At 42.0% G+C, this 24,777-nt stretch overlaps 1 protein-coding gene across 1 annotated transcript; it reads right to left on the bottom strand.

The window, feature by feature from the left end:
- Positions 1-3,379: 3,379 nt before the first annotated feature.
- On the bottom strand, positions 3,380-19,749 carry LOC311065301 (EH domain-containing protein 1-like). Its single transcript, XM_084085560.1, has 6 exons — positions 18,884-19,749; positions 12,196-12,293; positions 7,892-8,133; positions 6,576-6,746; positions 5,164-5,328; positions 3,380-4,852 (listed from the first exon to the last, which is right to left on the bottom strand). The coding sequence occupies exons 1-6, from the start codon at positions 19,270-19,272 to the stop codon at positions 4,316-4,318; spliced, it is 1,602 nt and encodes a 533-aa protein (XP_083941686.1). The 5' UTR covers positions 19,273-19,749; the 3' UTR covers positions 3,380-4,315.
- Between the last annotated feature and the right edge of the window lie 5,028 nt (positions 19,750-24,777).

Raw genomic sequence — 24,777 nt, 5'->3', positions numbered from 1 at the left:
CATGCTGCATATCAATCAAATCAATGATCAATTATAGGCCGAGCTCCATACTTCGTTTTGAGGTAGTCTAGTGACTCAGGGATAACAAATTACGTAAATTGAATCCAACCACTTAAATGTAATGTATTTATTGCAACAACCAACCAAACGGCTGAGTTTGTAACAAAATTAGGAAACAAAGAAGGTTTAAATGATTTTATTAAAACTAACTTAACCCCATATGGGTAACCGTGAATTTTCTGTTTTGTGTTATTGTGGGGAAAGCTTTGGCTGAAAATAGCCTATCGACAAGCTCACAGCGTGTCGTAGTGAGCTTGGCTATTTTCACAATCGGCTATTTTCTGCTATACGTAGCTATCCCCACAATACGGATACTGGGGTGGTTAACAGTGCTTAAAGGGCAAGACCACTTTGGTAGACGTTTGGGTTGTGTAGTTACCTTTCCAAAGGTGGGCAAGAAATCTAAAATAATTGCTCCATTGATAATTAAAAATATGGTCATTGAATTACATTGTATGCTGAAACAGCTCTCAAAGTCACTCTTTTAGCACAAACGAAGGCAAATAAAGTTGATTAGACAATATAAAACATCACCAAACCCAGTACCGTTTGTTTTTGAAATAAGGCTAACATCCTGTTGATTTTGCCATTTTTATTAAAAAGAAAACCCGGACTGGATCCGCAGACCAGGATTCAGATCTTCAAATAGTAAAATCAGAAGGAAGTTGACATTTTTATAAAAAAAAAAGAAAAGAAAACAGTACTGGGTTTGGTGATGTTCTATATTGACTGAATCGCTTTGTTCGTGTTCGTTTATGTGCTAAAAGCGTGACTTTGAGAGCTGTTTTACCGTACAATGTAGGCATATTTTGAATGATCAATTTCTATTCAATGGAGCAATTATTTTAGATTTCTTGTTCACCTTTGGAGTTACGTCATGTCAAGGTAGCTACACAACCCAAACCTCTACCAAAGTGGTCTTGTCCTTTAACAACCAAAATCCAAAAGGCGTGCTCCCAGTGAGCTTCATGGTGAGAGAGAAGACAAGAGTGAAGTCCAGCCACCTCTTTTATAGAGGACAATCCAGGTGGGCCAGATCTCCACTGATGACACACTCCGCCCTCCAATCATTCTGAAACACAGACTCCAGGTTAGTAACCATGACAACCACACCAGTTAGACCCAAAAGAGTCTTGAGTCGAACCAATTACTCCCGCGGAGACATCAAATTTCTCTTTTGGGCCTTAAGTCCCAAGACTCAAGGCTCAAAAGAAAAATTTGATGACTCCCCGGAATCATAGGAGGAAGTAAAATGTATAATAAGCCCCCCATTACCTTAACAGGGACCCGTGGGGTAATATGTGTGTGTGTGTGTGTGTGTGTGTGTGTGTGTGTGTGTGCGTGTGTGTGCGTGTGCGAGTTTGACACTTTTATCAGCCTTTACTTACATAGGATCCATTAAAAAGTTAAAAGTAGCAATAAAAGAGCCATATTTAATAATAACCACTAATTACTTTAAAATGATTATCTCTTTAAAATTCTATAACAACACTACGGTAATTACTTAAAAATGACTATCTCTTTAAAATTGCATTGGACTGGAGTTTATCCAGACATAAAGCAACAGTAAAAGAGTAACATTCCCATTTTCTCAGAAAGAGAGTTTTTTTGGGGTGTGTGTGGCAGAATCAAAGAGTGAGTGAGTGAGTGAGTGAGTGAGAGAGAGGGAGGTCAAAATAATGGGGTCAAATAACAGGGGTCTCCTGGTGAGAACAGAAGGGTTGGCAGATCTGTCTCTTAGTAGTGTTGAAGTGTTTTTTTTGTATGTTAGCCTTTAGTTAGAGAAGTTGAAATGCTCCAGCATTTAAAGCTGCTTTATGTAACTTTCCTGCTCTACCCTGGATGTCTTTTAGATCTTTTGAGTTCTTCAGTAGTTTAGCCTTCAACATTTCAGAGCACACCAGCAATGAACTATGAGAGGAGTGGGACTTGAACATGAACTCTCTGTGCCAAAAATCAGACCATTAGACCACCACACCATCACTCAGTTATTTATTCTCAACATGTGCCCGTTAGCACTGTTGAAGTGTTCCTTTGTATGTTTACATTCAGTTAGTAAAGTTGAAATACTTCAGCATTTAAAGCCTCATTATGTAACTTTCCTGTTCAACCCCGGATTTGTCTTTTAGTGCTTTTGAGTTGTTCTTTGTAGTTTAGCTGGGCAAAGCTGGCAAAACTTTAAAGTACTCTAGCATTTGGTTCAGATGCTACAGATGGCCTGGGACTTGACAATGGAAACTCTCTCCTGAAAGACTGAGGGCCCTATCTTGTGCGGCGCCTTATCCCTTATGCCCTTATTAGGCATAATACAAAAAAATACCTTATAAAATACCTCTAGTTTGAATGATAATGCAAAGACCAGCAGGTGCAGCCGGTGTATAAGGTGGATGTAAGGTGAAGCCTGCAGTGCAGCCGAAAGCATATAGGCTACTAATGTACAACATACTACACACAGTCTGCTATTTTCAGCCGACTATTTAGCATCTACTAAGTGGTAGGGTTGCACTTTGGACACACTAAAAAGTAGCCTGGGATCAATACCATTTTCGGGTTTCTGATTCGGTCTAAACCATATCACACGGCTAGTTTTAGAACGAATACCAGGCTTTCCTCCGCGGTGGAAAGACTGGTGACGCGAGGTTAACTATAAAAAGTAATTGGCATACTATGTAGGCCTATGTGGTTTTGGACTCAACCCTGGTCTAGCCTATTTCAATATATAGTAGCTGCAAGGTTTCAAGTTGAATTTTGCCCTCGCTGGCTAACATCATGAGAAACATCCCTGTCACTGTTCTGTTCTATAAAAGTATTGAAAATTGGAAATACTCCAGTAAAGTTAAAAATACCTAACAATAGTACTTAAGTACAGTACTTGAGTACACGTAAGCCTACTTGGTACTTGAGTAGCCTACATGTAAAGCAAAAATACCTAACCATTGTACTTGAGTACATGTACTCAGTACGTAGTTACTTTCCACCACTTACTATTGCTGCTTGGTTTGACAACCTACAGAGGGCAGTATAGGATATTTTATTCAAACAAACAAACGAGAAGCTCTGGGTTTGTTTGTTTTGTAACCCATTAATGTTAGATTACATTAATTGTACTTTTTTTTTATCCAGGTGAGGGAGATTTGCAGTCCAAACAGAGTACTGCAGGTGGATTTGTGGAAGGTCTGCTTGGGTCACAATGTTTGATTCTAATGAAATTAAAAAAAAAGAAAATTAAAGCTTAATAATCTCAAAAATATGTCCAAATAATAATAACATTGAAATGTAAAGGTTAAAACTTCAAAATAAATAAATAAACCAAAAGGACTGATGGTAAATATTTCCTTTTTATTTATCTGGCAAAATAATGAAAAGGGAAGCATTTGGAAACATCCTCAAAGTTAACAGTCAGGAAATACAAAAATATAGATAAAGCAATTCTAACTGCTGATTGGATTTCTCTCCTCTCCAAATTAAAAAAGGGGAAAAAAGCTATGTTTCTTTGGATCAACATAATATATGGACTGTATACTTATCAGACATATTTTACACAGGATGTACAAATTCGTGTCCAAATCATGCAACCACTGACCCTCCAACATGAATCACTTGATCCAGCATTGTCCTTCCATCAGCTGGCAACTCAAACCTCTCCTTTCATTTGTCACATGACATAATTCTTCCATAATGCACACATAAACCCCCCCACCCATTCCCTCCCTTATCCTCTGACCCTCCAGTCCATCTCTGGTGAAAATGATCACAGCAATTCCTCCTCACGGCGCGTTAGGAAGCCTGGAGACCGACAGCATTTTAGCTCAGAATGCTCATGGCTCATTTACGTATTTGCCAGCCTAGCACGGTGCTTAGGTGCAGTTGATAGAGAAGGCCTGAATTGGATATGCATTAGGCCATGGACCCCATTTGAAAATATTTTGTGGCAGGGGCCCCCATAACATAAGATATTCGCTGTTAGATTAGATTTAGTACAGAATTCTACAACTGTCTATGTGTAGTCGGGTGTGGAGAGAGAAACATCTAATAATCTATTGATCTGAATAGTCATTTTTATAGATTCTCTCATTAGGCTAACTTCTAGCTGGTGAAATAATTATGAAATTAAACTTATCCTCGTACTGGGGAGCCCCTGCAACCCCCTGAATGGCCCTGGGGGTCTCCCGATCCCAGTTTCAGAACCACTGACCTAAGTACAGCGCAAGGCTGTGACACGGTTGGTCTCCAGGCCACTTGTCTCTGCTCTGGATCACTCGTCCTCCAACACCACCCCACGCTTGGATGGCGGTATCAGGTGTTCAGGCAGCTTGGCAGGAAGCTCATGACCTTCCAGCTTAACCTTGATCAGATGGTTTGCGAGGGCAAACTCGTCATCATCGAGGAAGCCGTCTTTATCCACGTCTGCCAGCTTCCAGATCTTCCCCAAGACTGTGTTGGGGAGCTTGGACTTCACCATCTCCTTCTTGGCCGCGGCGCCCGACACTTTACCATTTATGGGAGAGAGAGTGTAGAAGATCTCATCATATGTGGGCTTATCACGGCCCACCACCCACTCCAGCTCATCAATGCCCTCGCTGGCCCCCTCGCCATATCCGTGACCGAAGGGCCCGCTCATGGTCCCCTCGAAGGCTCCACCCTTCACTACCTGGCTGGGCATGTTGGCCTCCTCCTGGCGAACCATGGCCATAAGGCGGGAAATGTCATTGGCCAGCATGTCCTCCACGGCTTCCAGCAGCTTGGGCTTCAGCGGTGGGAACTTGGCGAAGTCCTGGCCGTTCAGCAGCTCCTAAAATGAGGGAAAGGAAAGGGAGGGATTGAGGTAAAAAACAGGAATTGGTGATGGAAATAGATCTGTCTTGCCTGGCTACCAAGGGGAGTAAGTGCACAAGGAGCAGGATTTCCTGACACCAGGAAAAATAAATCTCATCTCCATCCTGCCCTGGAGGGGGGCAAGGGGAGGAAGAAGAGGGCAGAGAGGGGAGCAAGTGTAAAGGTTGGAAGTTCATTTTACTCCAAAACCAATATCGGTATATTTCACAACACCACTCCCTTAGGTACAAACTACAACCCCTGCAACTTGTTTAAATGTCATCTCACCTGCATCTTGTTGATGTTGGGGAAGTCTCCAGGTGAGATCTGGTGTTCCTTTTCAATCCTCAAGTAGATTTCGCCCAGGTTGGAGATAAGCTCCTTCTTTTTGGAATCCTTCCCAAACACACTGGGCATCTCTTTCTTCAGGGAGGTGATGATATAGGCTTGCACCTGGACAGCACATCAAACCACAGATTGACACTTTCCCATTGCTTTACATATTATATATATAACAGAAATAATAAAGACGGGGTGAATAGCATAGCTCCCATCAAGTGGAACTCAGACTTCATCTGGCCAGTCTATGACATCAGAAATCTCAGACGGTACTGTATGACATATAGCTCCATATTTGGGATAGGGTTCAGCCCAACCTGACTGCCATTCTGCTCCATCCACTATAAAATCAAACCTGGGGCGAAGCTTGGGGCCATTCCGGGAACAACACAAGTCGTTTCATTTATATAGGAATATAGTATACGGCAAAAACGTGCCAAAGGTCTGCCAATAAGTTAAGCCAACGTGTAGGGTTAGCCAGGCACAAACAATATGTGACACTTCGCCAATCCGTAAAGATGGCGGTTTGGGTTGGCCAATCAGGGAAGGCGAAGCATACAAGCTCCCAAACACACCAAGACTTTCTGTGTCTTTCTCAGACCTGTGTGCTGACAGATACAGATATTCATGACATAGGTGTTTTTCGGTCCTCGGGTCATACAGTATGAGAGAGACACACACCAACTTTGAGACCAAACAGTCAGATGCATTCAGAGTTATGCCCGGGACAGACAGACACACACACACACTGAAAGAGATGAAGCCGTCTATGAGAGCATCTGTCTTTTCCGTCTGTCCAGAGATAATCTCACAAACCGCTGGTAGGGATGTGTAAAAGTGGAATTCGATTACTATAATTCTATTAATAATGATTATTTGAATATTTGGATGACAATATAGCCGTTGCAACAGAATTATTATTATTTTTTACAAAGAAATTAAATATTCAATTATTCTGACCCATCCCTAACCGCTGATCAGCGCCAAATTGATTTAGCACACTGTCACTAGGCTAACATTCCACTTTTTGAAATATTTAACTAACTATTTTTAAAGGAAGTTAATGGGGCTCAGATTGCGCAAATCTGGGCATGGATAGACTCTTTCGGAGCCTAGCCGTCAATAGGGAAGTGAAAGGCGGTTGAATAAGAGTGAAACCTTTCCCAAAAACTGAGTTATACGTCATAGACGGGCCATAAGAAGTCTAAGATCCACATGAAGTCACGCCGTTGTTGTCCAATGTCCAGACTTGTTTTACAGACGGATACAGTGAGAGAGACAGAAAAGGCAGGGGAGAAAGGGGATAACATGCAGTAAAGTGCCTCAAGACGGATTCAAACCAGGTTGCGAGAAGGACTAACCTTGGCGAGGCGCGCCCGTTTAATGAGGTCATTAAGCTTGCGAAGCGCTGCATTGCGTGGTAGGGATTGGATGTCCAGAAACAGGTCTTGCTCCTCTGCTTCAAACAACTTCCTGTTGTCAGGGACCAATAGCGGCTGGGCCCAGAATGAGCCAATATACACACGTACCACCTGGAATAAAGTTTGACAGTTAGATTACTCCCCATCAAGTTGTCATTTTCAGTCAACAACCCCAGGGGAAGGAAATTCTTGACATGGGTCTCAGGCATGTTGACGCCACTGTCCAGTTGAGGTATGTAGTGTAAATGGCTACGAAAATACTTACGTGTACCAAAAAAAAGACACTCAGGATGTCAAGAGATGTACACAGGATGGTCAGGTTGACAATAAATCAACGCAGAATAATAACAAGCACTTTTATGCACACTGTGCTCGCGTAGAGTGGGTGTGCAGTACACTGCTCTTCCAATGTCAGTGAATAATTATCCAGACCATCCAAAGGTTACAGTCTGGGTTTGGTTTATGATTATCACTATAGTCCAAACATTAACCAAACTAATCATAAGACATGGTAGGCCATGTGATTTCACATGATCTATATAAATTAATATGTGGTAATAAAACCTGTAACGCTGGCACTTCACTTGAATTGTCCACATTTGGGAGCTTTCCAAACGTCCTACACTTGAACACCTGTCACATCAAAAATCTGGTCCAGGACGACCCCTCTTATTACAATTGCTTACCTTCTTCTTTTATCACTGTACCCTTGAGCAAGCCTATGCACTAAAAAGGTTTTTTGTGGCCGCATTCTTCCTTCTTAGAATTGACAGACTGCTGACAATGCCCTGTCACACCTTCGGTGACCTCACCAACCATGTGCAAATTGTTAAGTGAATATAACAACTATTCCCACAACTGATTTCACAAGGCACAAGCTTGTATTCATGGTGGAGAATTGACACCAGTTCAACACTGGTCAAATATGGCTGCGGAGGTTACATACTGTGTATCCTTTGCTAGCTACTTTATCACTGTTGTGCAATTATCAGTTTTTGTGAAAATTAATGTAGCTGGCGAAATTGTACCTTCATTGTGTTTAGCCAACAATACTACCCAGACATTGCTGTAGAAGAAAATGAAGGATGAAAATATAAAACTACAGCTGTTTTCGTTTTAGAAAATTGAAAACACGTGCCGTTTTCTATTTTTGTGTGTGAAAAAACAACATCGTCATCTGAATAAAAGGGGGGAAATGCCATGGTTTCCCTTTAAAAGAACTCTGCCTTAGAAGAACCTAAAAGAGGGGTGCCTACCTCAGGCGTGTTGATGATTTTTCCCAGGGACCACATCAGGGCGCCATAGACCCTCATCAGCTGCTGTGTGCTGATCTGGTCGGCCTTATTGAGTACCACGCGCATCTTGTCCTCGTGGTTCTTCAAGGCTCGTATGACCTCGGAGAACTCGTCAGAGATGTCCAGCTTATGAGCGTCAAACAGGAGGATGATGCGGTCTACACGCTCAGCGAACCACTCCAACACGGCAGCAAAGTCATACCCTAGAGGTAGAAAGGGGCATAATTAGTGTTTTTATCCCCCCCAAGAGCTGAACATAGAGCAGTGGTTCCCAAACTTTTTATCTCAAGACCCAAAAGAGAAGTTTTATGCCTCCCTGGACCCAAACTAGTGAAAATAGCAGATCTACAAGCTCACAACACGTCGCACGTAGATCTTTTTACTTCTTCTAAGTATTTGTTCACCCCTCTAATTAATTTATTTTTTATGGAATTCTTTTGAAAAACATTTGAAACAATAATTAAAAGACAAAATTTAGGAAACAAAAAAATAAAGGGGTATTTACTTGTGACCCATAACCCACTGTTTGGGAAACAGTGACATAGAGCATGGCGCTGATTCACTGTCAGGACTGCAACTGGCATTGGTTAGGAATTTATTAATTGTAAAAACAAGTTTGGGGTTTTCCCCTACTCACTTGTTGACTGGCATTTGGTTGTCATCAACTTGAAAGAAAAACAATATATTTTCTACATAAATCAAGCTCTGCAGCAGCTTACGTAGCTAGTTTAGACCCATTTAAGCTTTAAATATAACATTGAAGTCGGTTCACTTAAGGAAGGTGTACGGGCAGTGGTTCTCATACTTTTTAATATCAAGAACCCCCATAACTCTCAGATTTAGTAAGAACCCCCAGAGGGTCCCTGGACCCCACTTTGAGAACCACTGTAATAAAGTAAACAGTATAAGAACTGTGTCTGAAGCCAAGTATGCTACTGTCGCTATCCAAGCCTCCAGAGGAGGGGCGCAGTATCACTAAACCTTCATATTGGCGAATACATGGGAGACTTTGTAAAGATGTTTATGTGCCAAGTCATGTACATTGCTCTCCCCCGTCTTCTCTTCACCTTACAGTGGGTGTATTTAAATAAGAGTTAAGATTAAATGGAAAGGTACACTCAAAAGGGAAAAGAAATGAGGGATAGAAATGGAGGACAAAGAGAGATAAGGAATTTGAATGAGAGATGGAAGAGGTTTCACTACAAAGTGCTTGTTTAGAGATGACTGAAAAGCTATCACTGTGATACTTTTGTAATGCACTTGTCGCCACAAATGCATTACAACAGGAAATGACACACCCACGCATGAGGTGTTCTACAAACACATCGCTAACCTATTCAAATATACTATGCACTTATATGCCTTTGGCCAGTTCTGAAAGAAGAATTGAAACAGTGAGAAAATGATAACACATCATTTTTCTGAGCATACCTCATTTTATGGAGTTGGGGAGAGAGAGGGATAGAATTATGGTTTTGATTAGTGTCTGTATCATCTGATCTGAGAAGAATGCTCTTGGTCTAAATATCTAAGCTGCCATACAATCAGTGCCAAATCTGCTGCACATGCATTCCAACAGACTGAGCTTTTGTCTGTGCCAGTGAATGTGTACGTGTGTGTGCCTGTGAGAAAGAGGAGGTAGACAAAGAGAAAGGGGGGAAGAGGGTCCAAAGTGAAAATGAAACCAAGTGAGTAGAATCAAGTCTAGTGAAAGAGAAAGATGTGCAGGAGTACAGTAACAATCCACAGAAAGAGTCAGGGAATATATATGAGTGAGTGAGTGAGTGAGTGAGTGAGTGAGTGAGTGAGTGAGTGAGAGAGAGAGTGAGAGTCAGCGAGAAAGAGAAAGAAAAAGAGAAAGGGAGAGAGATGTTATGGGGATAAAAGTGGAATTTTGGAAGTCCAACATTCTTGTGGGACACAGCTGAGGACATTCCCTGCTTCTGTCAAATGGCTGCTTTCAACACACATCCCTGTGCGGGCAGACAATGACAGCTGCTCCTCTCTCCCTACGGTCTGGTATCTCCCCACTCTGGCCCCTGCTTTACTAAAGACCACATTGACAACTGCTAGCGCACACACGTGTGCGTGTGAGCCAGGAATGTGCCCATACAACTTTTTCATCTAACCGATCCAAATACATGACCATTAGAAATTGGCTGCTACTTTAGTGCTGATCCTCTCAATTATATTTTGTGAACAGCCTCCACCATTTGTTAAAGAAACACTGAACAATATAACTCATTGTTACTGTGCTAATAGAGATAAGTCTCAACGTCCTTTTATCAGTGGAAAAAGGTGTGGCAACAGTGGTATCATATTTTCCAAATGGTGTGGCATCATATTCTCCAAGTGGTGTAATTCTCTTACTCATGCCATTACTATGTTTTAGTCTGAAATCAGCCCCATACCAGTACATTCCTTGTAAATACACACACAAGCCTGTCATACATCAGCTGAACAATCCAGTCAGCCATGTTTATAGTAGACATATGGTACAGTATGCCTGTGGAGTACAATACTGTATCTGTGTTTATACAGAAACACAGACAGATATGAAGATAGTGTGTGTGTGTGTGTGTGTGTGTGTGTGTGTGTGTGTGTGTGTGTGTGTGTGTGTGTGTGTGTGTGTGTGTGTGTGTGTGTGTTACGTGCAATGAAACAGGAAGAGTGAGAGAACCTGTGTGTACTGCATGGATGAGTGTGACTCCAAATGTATGCCTGCACAGTATCTATCTATATATCTGTGTGCGTGGCGTGTGTGTGTGTGCGTGTGCGTGTGCGTGTGCGTGTGTGTGTGTGTGTGTGTGTGTGTGTTACGTGCAATGAAACAGGAAGAGTGAGAGAACCTGTGTGTACTGCATGGATGAGTGTGACTCCAAATGTATGCCTGCACAGTATCTATCTATATATCTGTGTGCGTGGCGCGCACGCGTGTGCGTGTGCGTGCGTGTGCGTGTGCGTGTGTCTAGGTAAGTGACAGAGTGGGGACTGTGTGAGTGTGTTAATATAGGAGAGAGTGAGTATGTATCAATAGAGCCATAATTGTCTAAGGTATGTGGTATTCTCTGGCATCAGGTTACTTCTCTTTCTACTGAGCCTCAAAGTCTGGAAAGGGTCACCTCAGCGTACACAAGTCACTGCAGACTCACACACTTCCTAGTGTGGCTTATCAGAAGCCACTTATGCACGCTGACACTTGTCTGTTTACAGTCGCTTCATTGGCCTTTCAGGGTCTAAGCCAGAGATCCTTCATGCACTTTCTCTTGTCCACATCCCTGCCTGCTATGTCCTTTGCATTCTCCTTCACCTCGTGATTCAGTCCCTCCGTCTCTCTTATGCTTATGAGGAATTGGAGTCCATAAAGAGCGTATTGACTGACTATGTCGGGCCACTGTTTTTGGCTACACCTCTGCATTACTCAGCTTACCCTCGCCAAAGTAGAAAAAAAACTGTCACATCATGCTCTGCAACAGTATGTAATGTGTCCTCTGTAAGAGGACACATTACATACTGTTGTAAAGAGCAGGTACAAAAAGCAGAAGTCTATGTTTACTTCCCATGATACCTTCTCTTGCCATTCTGAAAACTCAGCAACATAAAAAGGGGATGGAAAATGTACTCCTGGTTGAAAGAAGGGGTGTCAGAGAAAGATGACATGTTATCACATGTCCTGAAGAAACCCAGGATGTGGCAGTTATGCAGTCAGCACACTGAATGGCAGAGGGCCTGTAGCCTGTAGTGACACTTAAGTGACCCTGGAAGTGAAGGAATTGTTTCAGTGAGTGAATTATTCTCTCTGGAATAATTTATTTCCTGAAAATACCAGAAAGACAAAAATAGAGAGAAAGGTACGGAGGGAAAAAAAGATACGACCAGGACAGAAGAGTGTGTGTGTGAGTGAGTGAGTGAGTGAGTGAGTGAGTGAGTGTGTGTGTGAGAGTGAGAGTGAGTGACAAGAGGAGAGATTATGATGACAGAGTGCATTTTCATGGACAAAATACCAGAGAGAAGTGCAAAACAAAAGAGAAGACAAGGAGGAAGGGGGGAGAGAGTGTGTAAAAACAAGAATATGTAGATTGTTGAGTATGTTTGCATAATGGAACATGTTTACTCTGGGCCTCCCTGAGCATATGTGACTGAAAGGCTTGGGATCAGGTGTGTGCAGATTCTTGAGAAGTAGGTATACAAATACTAAGGAAGGGTTCCGTGTGTGGTGTGTGAGAGAAAGAGCGAGAGAGTTGGCGTGCGTGTGTTAGAAATACCTCTGCTGATCCTCTGTTTCTCCCCTGAAAGGATTCCAGGAGTATCGATGATACTGATGCTCTCCAGGACTGCATTAGGCATCTGGGCACACATGAACCTGGTGGGTGGGTAGGGGGGGCGGAGTGGGGGGGGGGGGGGGGGGGGTCAGAGATGCGAGAGATAGCACGAGAGAGAGCACAACAGAAAGTAACAGAGCGGGAAAGGGAGAGAAGGAACATGGGTGGGAGGGAGACGGGAGACAGAACCGGTCAGGTGAGAATGTTGATACACAAGCTTGGCATTAAAACAGACCTGTCCGCTTTTCACTGATGGTTGGCTTGCAGTGGAATGAATGACTGCACTAGAAAAGACAACTGGAGCACAAAGGGCCCTGGCTTCCTGTGAGATTCAGTCCCGCATGAGTTGTGGAAATGGTGTTTCCCCTTGAAACTCCATGAGGCGGTGGGGTGGGGGCTGTGCATGAACTGAATTAACACTCACCCCTGGCCGTTACTTGTGTGTAAACTAGGACTATATATGAATGTGATAACTGTGTCATATTTGGCGCCATGGAGACACTGTTACAAAGTGAATATTGGGGAAACATGAAAGTCAGTAAGTCACCCTAAGTACAATGGTTTCAATTCAGCTCTGGGGTTTTAAACTTTAAAAGGCTAAGCGGGGGTGTGGCATTGTCCAGCTGAGAACACGCACACACAGATAAATCGCATGTTATGAATGATGAGCGGGCTGCATAGAACCTTCAGAGTACCGTACTGAGGACAAAGAGGGCGATTGTAAGACCAGCCCCACGCTTCAGAGTCCTCCTCGCTCTAGCGCTCATTCAGTCACTCTGAACTAATATTCAAAACATAAGCTTAGAGACACAAGGTCAGACATGGAGAACCCGGTCTTTACATTCCTGCGGCAACCGCAGTCAGGAAAGGCAGGCAGGCAGGCGCACGCACACACACGCACACACACACACACACACACACACACCACAACCTCTAACAGAGGTCTCATACCACATGCAGGGAAAGGGGGAAAAAATCCAAGGACAAACAAAAAGTCAAAGACATTTGAGAGCATGCATGTATATAGTGATCCTATACATAGTATTTTACTGCAGTGAACCGTCCTGCCAAATAAAACAAAAACATGTCGTTTTTTTCCCTCTGTCTCTCTCAGCCTATCGGTTTCGGGAATGATATCCAGTCGGAATCTTGGCTAAGGTTTTCCACTTAGCCATCTAGCCCAACATTTTCCACACACAGCCTCCAGCAAAGACAAAAACAAAACAAAAAAAAACCCTGTGATGAACTCTCCAGCAGAATACTCGGAAACAAGAGACTCCTGCAACGCACTGGGGCAGGAGAATCTCCTACTGGCTGAACTCCCATTCTGTGGAAATAATGTGAGGCGAAAGTGTGAAACCCGCCCCATTTGTGGGGCCGGGGTGCTCGCATCCTGGACAGGGTGAACATTCTGTGTCATACAGTCATGTGATTGGACATCGGGCTCCACTTTGACATATGGGGTTTTCCTTTTGTACCCTACCCCCTGTCCTATGACCCCCTCCCTCGCGCCGTAGACACAACTCTCCCAGGACAAGGGGAAATAGGCTGGCTGGCGTTAGCACTGAGGACGTGGACAGAGAGATTGCAACTACAACGCTTTTCTACATGTTTGCTTCCTGTAACATCTTGATGTGTGTATTTGTGTGTGTGTGTGTGCGCACGATGCACACTGCTTTTTCTGTGTGTTTGTGTGTGTGTGTAAGCCCCTATCCAAGTAAAGTTGCAGAGTCAGAGTCCTGGAATAACAGCCTGCGAATGGGACAGGACGGATCAGGACAGTGCAGGCCTGGGGTGGGCCAGAGCGGAACTTGCACTCTGCTGACTCGGGCCTTGCTGGCTACTGGCTCACAGAGAGCAGTCAGCGCACACAAACACACTATGGGGGCCCACAGCCTGCTCTGCCACACAGAGTAGAGGGCAGGAGGGGTATCAAAGAGTCAGTAATTTATGCTTTGGCGAAAAACCTTTTTTTCCAGTTGACTTGAAATACTTTTTTTTGTTTTCTTTATTTCTTTGCAAAAGCGTAAATTAGGATTTAGCCTTTCTGATCTGAGGTCTGGATCATTGCGATTGCTGTGGGGGGGGGGGGGGGACCCCAAATTAAAACTATGATGATATATTTGAAACTAGTGGAAAAACATGGAAATTCATAAAGTCAACCATCAGCATCCAGGTTTCTCAATCACACGAGTACTATATTGTATATGTGGAGATCACCTGACCTAGCACTGTTTACTCTCCTCATAAATTACTGCTTCTGGTATGTGCCAGACCTATCAAGGTCCGGTAGTTAAAGGATAATCTGCAGGCTGAATAACTATGGTTAGAGAGCTGCATTATAGACCCATCATCATCATCATATAACTAGGCCCAGGGCCTGATACAATTCCGAAAATGTATCATGATTTCATTTCCCCCCCAAACCAGCAAATTATCAAATTGACCCTAGTTATTCACTATCTAGTTTTATGTGCAAGGAGATGCTCAGCCAAACCATACTTGGAGGCCAATCTAACAACTGTTGGCCTTGTGTAAGGAAAATGGAAAATTACAGAGGCACAGACAAAAACAGCCTAATTTAAAATGTGGTTCAATTTGCATGCAGTATGTAGGCCTACAGTATAAGGTTATATGCCATCATGTCTACAGTGGTTATGTATTGGGACTCCACATACAGCGCTGTACAGATACCATACATCTACAACTGCAGTAATACTAACATCTTACCCAGCATGATTTACAATAGGCTCTTTTAAGTCCAGTGTATGACCATTGGACCCTCTATTTTGTGCCTCTGACGCAAAAAAAAGGCTGAATTCAAAGAAAACCACAAGTCCTGTGGTACCATGTGATTCAGTCCAACAATTTGACTAGGGGGGCTACAATGGACAATAGCCTATATTTACACAAGTTGTTAGCTGCTTCCTTCTGGGGTCTATAGACTACTAAGGGATGAGTTATGAATTGTGTGGCTGTAGTCCATAGTTGAGTTCAGTCAAGCAGAACAAAGCGTGTTTAAATCTAGGGCTAGGCTGCTCTTTGAAATGGATTGAGTCCTGCTTTTGGGATTGATTTATCTTCCTGGAGCATAATATTTGCCAATACAGTGTTCAAAAAGTGAAAATACCACCCACTTAGCACTCCAGGCAGGCTAAAACTAATTCTAAATAACTGAAGGAATTTAATGGTATATTGTGTGAATTAATCCTAACTAGACCATACCCGGTGAAGGGCGCAGGCGAAAGTATTTGCAAAGTTGGGGTTAATGCACGTCCTGTCGCGCGGTTTCTCCCCCGTGCGCGCCCCGTCGTGGTGCCCCCCTATTTTTAAGTATTTTTACTGTTTTTCTCAACTTTTAGGTATTTTTAGTGTTTTTATCAATCTTTAAGTATTTGTACTTTGTTTTTCAACTTTGAAGTATTTTTACTAATTTTCAGTACTTTTAAGTATTTGTACTCATTTTCAGTACTGTGAAGTGTTTTTACTCAAGGTATTTGAGTATTCTCTCCGTCCCTCTCTCTCCATCTCCCTATTTTCACAACGCATCGCGAGGCGTTGTGAGCTTGTAGATGAGCTATTTTCACCCCTACGTCCGCTGCCAGTACTGCTCCCGGTTTGGCTCCAATGGGAAACATGGCCACAGGCTGACTAAATAAGCGATTTAAACGGGTAGTTTCGCTGGCGACCTAAAATATTATGCAGCCGACCAAACCTTAAACATCCGTGCGGTTTAAAATCTACCATTAGTTTTGGGATACGATGTATACAAAAGGGTAAACAGCGGAGCCTTGGCGGACGTTCGCCCGATCCTGGAAGAGAACGACATAGAACCGTTCTTTATGGAGCTAATGTGCATCGTGTGTGGGGGAAAAATCTGCAGTGTTTACTTTGTTTCCACAGTAGAGAGTGGGCGGGGTCTATGGTGTAGCGTCGGCGTCGGTGTTGCCATGTCCGCCGATTGTAAGCGCTTTAGGGCCAGTTGGTGTTATAGGGTTCGTTTGGTTTGGCCTCGTTTTCATAGACCTTGCTGCTTGTTTCTCTCGCGAAACCTGGCAACGACGCATGCGCAGTTTGATCAAGAGTCCACTCAACCACCACCACCACCGTGAGGTTACTAGAATTATAGGAGGATAGGAGGATTGCCAAGTAGGACTGTGTATTAGCAAGGACATCATGATACAATACATGATGATATACTCAACACAGAGCAAAAATGTATAAACAGAGCTAATACAACTTAACTTACTGCATACCACGTGGGTACTAGACCAGTATGATAATACTGTAAATACAACACATTATAGGATAATAGATCACAACTAGCTTTCAACACAGACACTCGGGTGCACATACACCATTAAAACAGCATTTAGCTGTCGGTGTCCACACTTGACCTAACACAAACGTATCCTAAAATCATCCTATTCAATCAGCTATTTGATAACTATCTAGCTAGCCAATTCCAGTGTCATCCCTACCTCAGCTGGCATGATCCTCTCTCCTAGGTATGGGAATAAAAAAATGATAACATGTGCCTAACAGCCATCTGACAGTTTCCTGATGAGATGATATTGTTGTTTGATGCTACATGGATTAAGTGTGTTGTGACTGCTTTTTGGGACCTTAGTGCTCTTACTGTCCCTGCGGGTATGAGAAGATAATGGATAATCAAAATGATTTAGAATTGCCCCCCTATTGCTATGTGTCATCCTGAGTTAATTGTGTTGTTCTGTTTGTATTTGCAGGGTGATGCAGCATATGGCTGCATCACCTTCTGATAATCTGAAGCTGCTGGGGCAGCTTAAGATCATGACAGTCTACAGAATTAGCTAGTAACAGGGTGTATGTGTGAGTTTGCATGCATTATCTAGCCATCTGTTTGGCTGACTCCTCCTGTAAAGGGTCAAGGGTGAGTGTGTGACATGACGTAAGCCACAAGGGAGAGAGGCACTATACCACTATATCCTCCAGCATCACCACAGGAAATGAATACATAAACAACCAGTTGTTGGTCATCATAAATTCATAATCCCATTGAAGAAACTGCACCATGAACCTTCATGGCGTCAAGACTGATTTCATCGAGCATGAACGTATATCGATCACAAATCCTTGCTCACCTTGTATGCACCTGATATAATAGTCTACAGCATATGACTAACTGTACTAATAAACAATCTCATAGCACTTCAAAGTAGGGCTTCAATTTGCTTTTCACATATATTAAAATAAACACTATGACACAAATTAATACGTGTTTTAATTGATTTTGCCGGCCTATGGCCTGAGTTAAACTTAGTTGTGTATGGCTGTCTCGTACCAGAAATAGCTGATCTACAACCTCACAGCGCATCGCGCTGCCAACACATTGTGAGCTTGTAGATCTGCTATTTTTGGTGTGAGACACTATGCGCAACTAAGTATAAATCAGGCTTAAGCTAGGATGCTTTAAAGCTTTGGGCCTGGAACGACAAAAAAGTCCAGTCACCATTGGCCTTTCGCCAAGACTCTTAACTTGAGCAATATCCTGTGTATTTCCCATTGCTGTGTCATGGGAGACTCACAGAGTGACTGACACACAGTGTGACACTCAGTCATATATCTAAGATGCTAGAGCTCTACAGAGCCAGTGAGCTCAGGAAGACTCCAGGTCACGAGGTGCACAGACTCACTCTGACTGACTAGCTGGCTGAACATCTACAGTAATAGAACTGATGACTCAACAACGCCTACAACCGCTCTCATCAAAGAAGCAATGTCACATACAACCAGACAATCACCAAAACCTTTAAACCTTCCAGATAAGATTTAATAAGGACTCCTTAAAGGCAAGTGGACAAGGGAGGTGGCCTGCTGGTTGCCACTGATGTGGCAACATTTGTATCGCCCTGGGGTGCGAGACGAACATCTGAGGACAGGAAAGGGTCACGATGTTGCCTAGCAACATCAATCACAACCATTTCCTATGTTCAAGGTGCCCTACTGTGATATAAAGGAAAGTAAATCTGCCAGCGGGTGAAATAAATCTGCCAGGTGCTTAGGATGAGGTGATTGTACACAGCTCACGCTACAAGATTGTTTAATTTCAATGTTTATTCCAAGTTGGCAGGGACAAATAAGCCTGCCTCAACACGGCAGACCATTCTTCCAGCAAGGACAGCATTCATAAAGGTGTTTAAGGAACGTAACAACCTGCTTTTAACCGTCTGTGCCAGACACTCACTGGCACCTCCACCTACCTATTGACACTAAACACATACATACATTCTCTTCAGATGATGAAACCAAGGGGAAAAACTGACACACTTGGATCAGTGACACCTGGGAAAATTGTGCAACTTCTTTTTTTTTCAAAGAGTAAACTACACCTAGAGTCACTCTAGGTGTAGTTTACTCTCTGGTTGAGACTTGAAAGAGTGTGTGATGTAAATAGCGTCTGATCACTCAGGACTAGTACTGAACACAAAATGGCAAATAATTATATCAACATTACATGTTATTCTATCAATATAAAATGTCTAATTACTCTATTGCTCTGGGTGTTGTCCTATTAATGCATCCTAATCCTACTGAATTAAATGTTTCAACTGCGGCGTGGGAACTTAATTGTCTATTTGTTCTGCTTTACCTGTTGAGAAACGAGTTCCCGAAGGCGTTGAGCTTGCGGAATGGCTTCTTGGGGTCGACCACCAGAGCGTTGCCCGGTATCTGCCCCTCCTGTTCGCCGTGCATCACCGCGATGAACGAGTCCGTAGTGGGCTCGGGGCCGATCCGCATGCCGGGGAAGTCCTGCTCCATCAGGTGCCGAATGAAAGTGGTCTTGCCGGTGGAGTACTGGCCCACCAGCAGCACCATGGGCTTGTTGTCGAAGTCGGCGTCCTCCAGCGCCGGGGAGTGGAAGTCGTGGAACCGATACGCGTCCTCCAGAGGGAAGAGTTTGTTACGGTAGAGCTTCTTCAGCCCCTCCGAGACATTCTGGAACAGCTCGGGGTCTTTCTTTCCGTTCTTTCTGAACATGGTGGTGTTTTTTGTCCTGTTACCGGAGGTACAAGTCCTTCAAAGCTCCTGTGAACCGGGTTCAATTGCGCGGTGTGGTTCTTCTTGTCACACCGTGTCAGGAGAGCAGCTGCCTGGTGGAATGAAGTGACGCTAAGGGCGAGGTCTTGGAAGTTTGTGTGTCCCCACCCTCCCTCTCTGCTCACACACACACAGCCACACACAGCCACACAGACCCTCCTCTCTGCTGCTCACACAGCCACACAGAACCAGTCAATCGTCCGGAGAAGGACACCCTCTTTTGCTTTGCGTTAGCTAGGATAGCTATAGCTACAATATACAAATGTAACACAACCACACGTAACTTCGAATTAATCTCGTCCACAAATAACTATAAATGATTAAGTATAGTCAATTTAACCCTGGTTCTGAGAGGTTAGCTTGCTGTGCTACTAGCATCTATCTAGCTACCCGGCTGTGTCAGCTGTACGAAGTGGAACATAAGAATGACGATGATGGCATGCAGCAGATACCCGGAAACGTCATTATTTCACAATAAAGGTTCAACGAGGCCGTCCCCTAGTGGCCACATGAGTTCGGTCGTGTGACACTTTGTTTCACTTCTTCACGGTGTGAATGAATTATATGAATTTACAGTCATTTATTAGCGGAACTCAGATTAATCCAAATTTAGACACTCGTGCTCATATGAGTCATCTCTGCGTTATCTTTCGCTTTCATTATGATCAGGTTTAATTTGGAGTTGGACTTCACGGCTCTTCTAGACTTGGCTTTATTTGTCATGACTCATAGCATATCAAACATTTTCGTTTTCATTTTGAGTATTCTTGTTAAATTTAACTTATTCTAATTTAAATATGCAAATATACAAAACAAAAGAAATACCTAGGCTCCAAAAAGTCGAGCCTTTATTTGTGACTGCCATGACTTTGTTGTCCCCCTTTGGAAGGAAGACAGCCAGGAAGGGAGGCATTATATGCAAAGTAATTCAGATGGGATCTAACACACACGCACGCACGCACGCGCGCGCACACACACACACACACACACACACACACACACACACACACACACACACACACACACACACACACACACACACACACACAATGTGTGGGGCACTGGGGCATCCTTCAACATTTGGAGAATAAATAGCATTCAAAATAAACTATGAGACAATCACAGGTTTATAACCCTTACTTTATTGTAAATAGGAAATTCAACAGAAAAAGCATGTAATCACAAAAAATAGATACCAGTAGGATATAGTTGTACTTGTCTTTCTCACACACACACACACACACACACACACACACACACACACACACACACACACACACACACACACACACACACACACACACACACACACACACACACACACACACACGTAAAAGACATGTGTAGTGAGTCTATTTCGATGACACAGGGTGCCCCTCCACAAATAACAGCAGCTCCACTGGAAGCCACAACATTTCCATATGGAGATGCTGTTACAGCTGGTGAGACCCACTCAAACAAGAGAGCAACCAGCACTCATCTGATCGTGGTGCCATTCTCTTCACATCGCTGGATGGGGCGCTTGTCCTGTTGTTTGAAACAGACCTGTATTAAATAAGATAGAGGTAGAGAGCAGACACATTGTGAAGGACAGATCAAGATATGGGCAGGCAGACAGACAGACAGACAGACAGACAGACAGAGACAAGTGCATGCAGATCTGGTTCGTGAGATGTGGTTTAAATCCCTTTTCATATTCATATTCACTTAACAACTCTGTTCCCGCTGTCCCACACACTGTGAGACCAATGTGATATTCATGGAACTATGCAGTATATTTAAGTATATTGCATAGTTCCATGGATGGGAATGACCCTTTATCATTTATAGGGTTTAGCATCACATGTTTTCTTTACATGTGAAACAATACTGCCCTCTTTTGGTAAAGAAATAACTGCTGGCTGCCTACAATCTTTTTACAGTAGATTTCATATCAGCCATCATGTGGCAATGCCACTGAGACTTAATAACTAGTCAATAAAGCATTAAACATTGTCCTTTGATCTTGTTTTTTATTGCCTCAGAGATTAGGCTACACTGTCCTCACTATAATGATAGCAATAAAAATCAGGTTTATTGAATGAAAAGAATGAGGAGTAAAGGAATATGATGAGTCAAGAAGGTGTGCCACACTTGAGGAAAGGAAAGGAAAATTAACCATGCAATTCATTTCTATTAATATTTTACCTATAAGCATTGCTTGATTGATAGGCACTCAAAGGGCAGTGGACATTATAACTGCCCTGTGCACTTGCATTAATGCAATGGCCTTCACTCCTCAGTTTCCCAGAATCTCTGTAGACTATCCTGACTGAGCTTTGACCCTTAACCCTTCCATTATGTGAAAAACAGGGCCATAAAACAATATAAGGGTGGGCTAAGTGACCTTAGTTCCGATTACCTCCTCCAACTGTGTTCACCCTCCAGCCTTACCTGTTGTTCTGATGCCACCTACCATTGCATTCAAAGTATCTCAGTATCTGACGAATGGCTGAATCAGAGACACTAACTTCATCAATTACAGAATACACTTGAAGAGTTATAATTCTATTAAAATCTTATTACAGGACCTCTGCATGTTCATGGAACAAGTTTCTGTTGCTAAGCAATACTAGCCAAAAATCTGCTTACTGACTGGCATTAGTTTCCTAGCAACTATAAGTTTATATATTGAAGCAGTGTGAGCTATTCTCTGTTGTCACTCATTTTAAAGCTTTTTCTGGCAGCCATTATGTGTCCCTCCAAGTAAGTGTTCAGTTAAAATTAAGTGGGGAGGCAGAACTATACAATAAAACACAATGTAATGCATCATATTATAGGATGGTACAAATGCTAAATAGGGCTCATCTATGAATATGTTTGAATATATTATACAGTAAAGTATTACTCAATTGAATTATATTAGTTATATTAATTAGCCACATGTAATACCTGTACACAAGGAAGTTAATACTCACCAAGCACATAAGGTGAACAAAGCCGGATTCAGTCATTAAAGTTCAGAAAAATATAACATAAAGGAAAGGAGGAGAAAGAGAGACAATGACAAAAACAAGAAGTGAAAAAAGCAAGACTGTTGAGACAAGGAAAGAAGAGCAAGGACGAAGTGAGGAGGTTAGAGGGAGAGAGTAAGAAATTTGTACTGGGGCAATGGTAAATGGGAGCTGCTTAAGACTGTGTTGGGAAGAGAGAAATTAATCATTACACCTACTGTAAATATGTAACTGGCCCAACCTGCTCATAAAAGTCAGCAAACTGTGCATTATGTTTGAACGTCCACAGACACAAGGGGATAGGCTACTTTCATACTGGATTGAGTTCAGCCAATCAGAGAATGAAACACTTCAGCCAAGTCATTTCCTCTCATTCGCTGTTATTGATATCCACCACCACTGTCGTATTTCCAAAAGACTACAGAGACTAACAAAGTATAAGAGAGATACGTATTTTGTGGTGAATGGGGGCTAAATTGAAGAATGGAATTCTAAACTGTCATGTTATATAATAAAAACCTGTTATTTAAACACTTATGTAGCCTATATTACATCCTTTCAATGCAGTAGGTTTCTTGGGGTTCATGAACTGTCCACTCTGTGGGGACCTCATTCAACCCCTGAACATTCAGCCAGAAGACTTAATTCATAAAAATTAAAACAAAAGCAAACCATGTTCTTTGAGAGGAAGAAACAAGTGACATGGTGTCCTATCTGCTGTAGTACCACCAAATTGTATTTTCATTCTGGATACTTAATGCAAACAAACAAGCAAACACAACATTTTGACATGAAAATTCCATTATTAATAATCCCATTTTTTTGGGCGAACAGTGAAAATGATCTGTTCAGCTAGTTGTGTTCAACAAATGAATACAGAAATTACAGAAGGAGGAAAAAATAGGGCATAGGCCTATTTGGCACAACTTGAGGTGTTGAACATTAGGTTTCGATACCAGTTTCATAATGAGGATGTGAGGGTTTACTTTTCTAAATCTTTAGTGTCTGTAATCTTTCAAAACTTGCTAATTTTTTTGAACAATCTAGCCAAGTGGCATCATACTGTAGTGCAACCTGAAAGTAGCTTAATTATTATGTTGTAAAGTGTCATCATACCTCCATAGTTTACAAGGCTACTGATTTTTTTATGGAAGAGGAAGAACATCTCAAATTCAGATATGTTTTTTTTTATAAATGTAGATGTGATTGTCAGAATTATGTCAACACTGCAAAGTACATTAGACATTTAGGATATTTGGATAATGTGGAAAGCAAAAAGCAAATGCATAAACCATAAAGTATGCAGCTGAATGTTTGATAAGAAGACAATAAAGTGCTGGGAATCACGTGCTGCACAGCACACAGTGCACAGCATAGGGAGGTTGTAAGTCTGAACAATAATGATGTAATGTGAGAGTATAGTGTAAGTTATTAGCTCGAGACACAAAAGAGAAATTTGATGTATGCCCTGGACCCAAACTAAAAGGGAAAATAGCAGATCTACAAGCTCACAACACGTCACATTGTAGATCGGCTATTTTCACTACTTCTTTAAAAGTAGTGTAAGATATTTTATGGTTCAAAAAAAGTTTTTTTTTGTTCCAGTCCCAATTTTGTCTGCTCATTTCTAATTTCACTTGTTTAATCTGTATCGTGTCTGAGTTCTCTATCCTGATTGGATAAAATTGGTACCCTGACCTGAAAATGCATTTTCTGTTTAATTAAGAGCTGGAGATACAGGGAGACTCCTGTTACTGAACAAATACTCTATAGCAATGAGTAGCTATTATCAGAATATATAGCTATTTAACAACTATTTTAACGAAAGAAAATCACTTACCCTACCTTTAAAATTTGTTTTCTAATTTATGGAATCTCTTTGATTTTTTAAATATTTATTCATGAAATTCTTTTGAGAAACTAAACATAATAATAATAATAATAATAATAATAATAATTAAAAAAAAAAATAATAATAATATTATATATATATATATATATATATATATATATATATATATATATATATATATATATATATATATATATATATATATATATATATATATATATATATATATATATATATATATATATATATATATATATATAAGACTCAACAGTCTTATATATATATATATATATATATATAATACAAAACAAAATGTAGGAAGCAAAAAATAAAGGGATATTTACTCGTGACCCAAAGAAATGGGTCCACGAACCACAAATGGGTCCCGACCCAATGTTTGTTAAACAGTGGCCTAATGCATCAACTCAATGCATCAACTCCGGGTCGCATTGAATCATGATTGCATTGTGACAAACCTTTGGACCAGCGTTGCCATGTCTGCTTATTATAAGCGAATTTGGGCTTGTTTTTCTGTAAAGTTGCTTGTAAATATTGGTGGTTGCGGGTTGCGCTTGGGCTTGTTTCTAAAGTTTAGTTGCT

This window comes from Gymnoscopelus microlampas, assembly GCF_963454915.1.
Source record: "Gymnoscopelus microlampas genome assembly, chromosome: 18".
In the NCBI taxonomy this organism is placed as follows: domain Eukaryota; kingdom Metazoa; phylum Chordata; class Actinopteri; order Myctophiformes; family Myctophidae; genus Gymnoscopelus; species Gymnoscopelus microlampas.
This window is presented reverse-complemented; position numbering and strand designations above follow the sequence as displayed.